General features: G+C 40.5%; 1 protein-coding gene across 1 annotated transcript; it reads right to left on the reverse strand.

Moving 5' to 3' along the window:
• Nucleotides 1-940: 940 nt before the first annotated feature.
• Nucleotides 941-2,851, reverse strand: LOC124153376. Its single transcript, XM_046526494.1, has 2 exons — nt 2,701-2,851; nt 941-1,640 (listed from the first exon to the last, which is right to left on the reverse strand). The coding sequence occupies exons 1-2, from the start codon at nt 2,812-2,814 to the stop codon at nt 1,116-1,118; spliced, it is 639 nt and encodes a 212-aa protein (XP_046382450.1). The 5' UTR covers nt 2,815-2,851; the 3' UTR covers nt 941-1,115.
• Nucleotides 2,852-3,116: the final 265 nt, after the last annotated feature.

Raw genomic sequence — 3,116 nt, forward strand, 5'->3', positions numbered from 1 at the left:
AGTGTCAACTCGAGCTTGGCCACGGCTGGGCTTAGGCCCACCACACACGTTCCGGCCCGGCCTCAAGGCCCGGACTGTACAGTCCGGGCCTTGAGGCCAAACTGAACGTGTGTGGCGATGCCTTGAGGCGGATCGTCGGCCGGACGGCCGGATGGGAATCCAATGAGGCCCGGCCTCAAGGCCAAGGGGCCTTGAGGCCGGACCTCATTGTTTGGCCGGAGTCGTGTTCACCCCCCACGCAAACCAGTCGCGCGGTAGCTCTGTTCGAAGGTGTACCTTTTGTGCTCGACATGTCAACTATTGAAGTGATTGAGGCAATTGCAGTGATAGTGTGTGTTCTAGCGAAAAGGAAAAAGCGCAAGAGAAGCATGTGGGCGAAGTCGTGGCTTGAAAGGAAAAAGTTTACTCATGTTATTTATTAACCGAACTTCAGTGTTATCCGAAAGATTGGAAGAACTATTTAAGAATGGACGAACCAACTTACCTGGAGTTATTAAGAATGGTTACACCTTTTATTGCCAAGCAAGACACTGTTATGAGGCAAGCTATAACGCCTCACGAAAAGTTAACAGCAACATTGCGATATTTGGCTACAGGCAGGACACTGGAAGATTTGAAGTTCACTACTAGAATTTCCCCTCAATCTTTGGGACAAATTATACCAGAGACTTGCTTGGCATTAGCAAAAGCACTAAAGGACTTCTGTAAGGTAAATAAATAAAATAACTGATTGTGAGAGTCAAGCAAAATAAGTGGGCACACCTGTTAAAGTAATATATATATATTACATGAGTTATTACGCTATACATAGTATAACTTCTATATGAACAAAATTTTCTATCTCCCGTGTTGTCTTCAAATTATTAGCCTATTTATACGTTCAACTCGTGTATAGGTACTCACTTTACTTGACTCTTAATGCAATGTACGCAATTTGAAGTCAATTTCTATTGAACAACCGATGGAAATACAAATGCAGAGCTGTTTACAAACACTTCAAACATAAATTGACCCGTATTACTGTCCTTGGTAATGTTAAGTACTTAGGGCCAATATTTTAAATTATAAAAAAATATAAGAAAAAGTTATTGTAAATGGGTGTAATAAACTTGGTTCTATAATGTATCAAAAAAAGATTGCTGCTCCTCAGATGTTGATCGGTAGTTAGAATTAGTTTGATGTTGTTGGACGGATATTTGCGACTGGAAACTGTGATCTGATGAATGTGATGGAGGGCCATATTCCAAAGGGAAACCGGTATTTATTGAAGCATTTCTATGGAGTGATCCTAATTCTGCTTCAAACAGAGCATCATTCATCAGTTTCTGTGCAAAGATTCGCTGTTCAGGAATAAGTAGACGAAGTTTTTGGGCAACATGCTTTCCGTACAGATCAAACTGGTCTTCTTTCTTGACCTCCTTTAATCTTTGGCCCACAGTAACCAAAAGTTGGTCAGTTGGCGTTAGGGGTTTAGCTCGCTTAAATGGCTTGGAAGTTACAGCTCCTGAAGGCCCAGATGGTGTTGACTCAGAGAAGCTCAAGTTATCAGCCTGCTGGGCAAAGCGTTGGGCTGACGACACCTGAGTGGTGGGCGGAGAACATGTATTCTGCTCGGATGTCACATCAATACTCAGTTCTTCCTGAAACCCAACATATATGTTAAGTTCCACAAAATCATTTAATATTGGCTTACTTCTAATGCTATTTTTATCATGCACTATTTTTTCAGTGTCCAAAATCAGAAGAGGAATGGAGGATAGTGGCCAAAGGGTTTGAACTGAAGTGGAACTTTCCAAATTGTTTGGGGGCAATTGATGGCAAACATATTGCAATAACACCACCTCCAGGATGCGGGTCTTTTTTCTACAATTACAAAAATTTTCATAGCCAGATACTCCTGGCATTAGTTAATGCGAACTATGAAATACTTTACTTTAACTTTGGATGCAATGGCCGCGTATCTGATGGTGGAGTTTTTGAATTGATAGACATTTACAAAGTTCTTAATAATGGACGCCTTAATGTGCCCAAAGAAGACGTTGTTGACGGAGTCAATCTTCCATATGTGTTCATCGCAGACGATGCTTTCCCGCTTCGTGAAGATCTTATGAAGCCTTTTAACAGCAAAATCACTGACAAAAGGCGAAAAATTTATAACTATCGCTTGTCAAGAGGACGACGCGTGGTTGAAAGTGTGTTTGGTATACTCGCAGAAAGATTCGGAGTTTTACAAAAACCTATTTCCTTCATAAATTTAGACAAGGTAGAGAGTGTTACTGTTGCTTGCTGCTATTTACACAATTACCTTCGCAACAAAATACCTAAAGAATACAGCCCTTCTGACTGGTTGGACAATGAAGATTTGGAAACAGGTACATTTACTGCAGGACCTCGAATGGATCCGAACAAAAGTTTGGCACCTGGATCTAATCGGTCAAAAAGTGATAAAGCGAAAGATGTAAGGGAAAGATTCGTGAAATACTTCAACGACGAAGGAGCCGTGGAGTGGCAGGATAGATACGTGCATTAAGACTAATAACATATCTTAAATCTGAGGTTATGTAATAATTTACTAATTAGAAAGTACGAAAATAAAGTCATATGTTAGAAACCATCTGTGCCTGCGTCAAGACATTGCAAACATTGATCTATGAGTAATTATTGAATAGTATAATAATAATAATTTAATTGTATGCGTACCTGATCACTTCCATCAAGGTTTGATACACCTTCCATTGCCTCCTCTTGATCTCGTAGGAAGTTCAGCTCGTTGAAGTACCATAGTTTCGGAACGTACGCGTCCTCAGTTCCCATCCCCGATTTTTGTGAACATTTAATTTTTTTCAGCTCTTTTCTGTATGAACTCCTTAAGTTGTTTATTTTTTTAACAACACTGTCCTTAGTTGCTTGCGGGTCAATCTTTTTCATAAAATTCAATAAATCCTGATAAGCTGCCTCCCTCATGTCCCTGTTGCGGTATTCTTTGGCTTTAATTTTCCAGATACTTCCGTGGCCCCGGTATTTCTCTATGAACTGAAGTAGGCAATCCCTTGACCAGAAAGACATGCTTCACCTAAAGTATTTCACAAAATCCTTCACCATTCACTACAACGCCA

Source organism: Ischnura elegans, chromosome 1, assembly GCF_921293095.1.
Source record: "Ischnura elegans chromosome 1, ioIscEleg1.1, whole genome shotgun sequence".
Taxonomy (NCBI): domain Eukaryota; kingdom Metazoa; phylum Arthropoda; class Insecta; order Odonata; family Coenagrionidae; genus Ischnura; species Ischnura elegans.

Bases quoted from the DNA above. Each gene is read 5' to 3' on its own strand.
- LOC124153376 (XM_046526494.1), bottom strand. From the start codon at position 2,814: ATGGGAACTGAGGACGCGTACGTTCCGAAACTATGGTACTTCAACGAG. The intron at 1,641-2,700 runs GTACGCATACAA...GTTGGGTTTCAG, and splicing joins ACCTTGATGGAAGTGATCAG to GAAGAACTGAGTATTGATGT.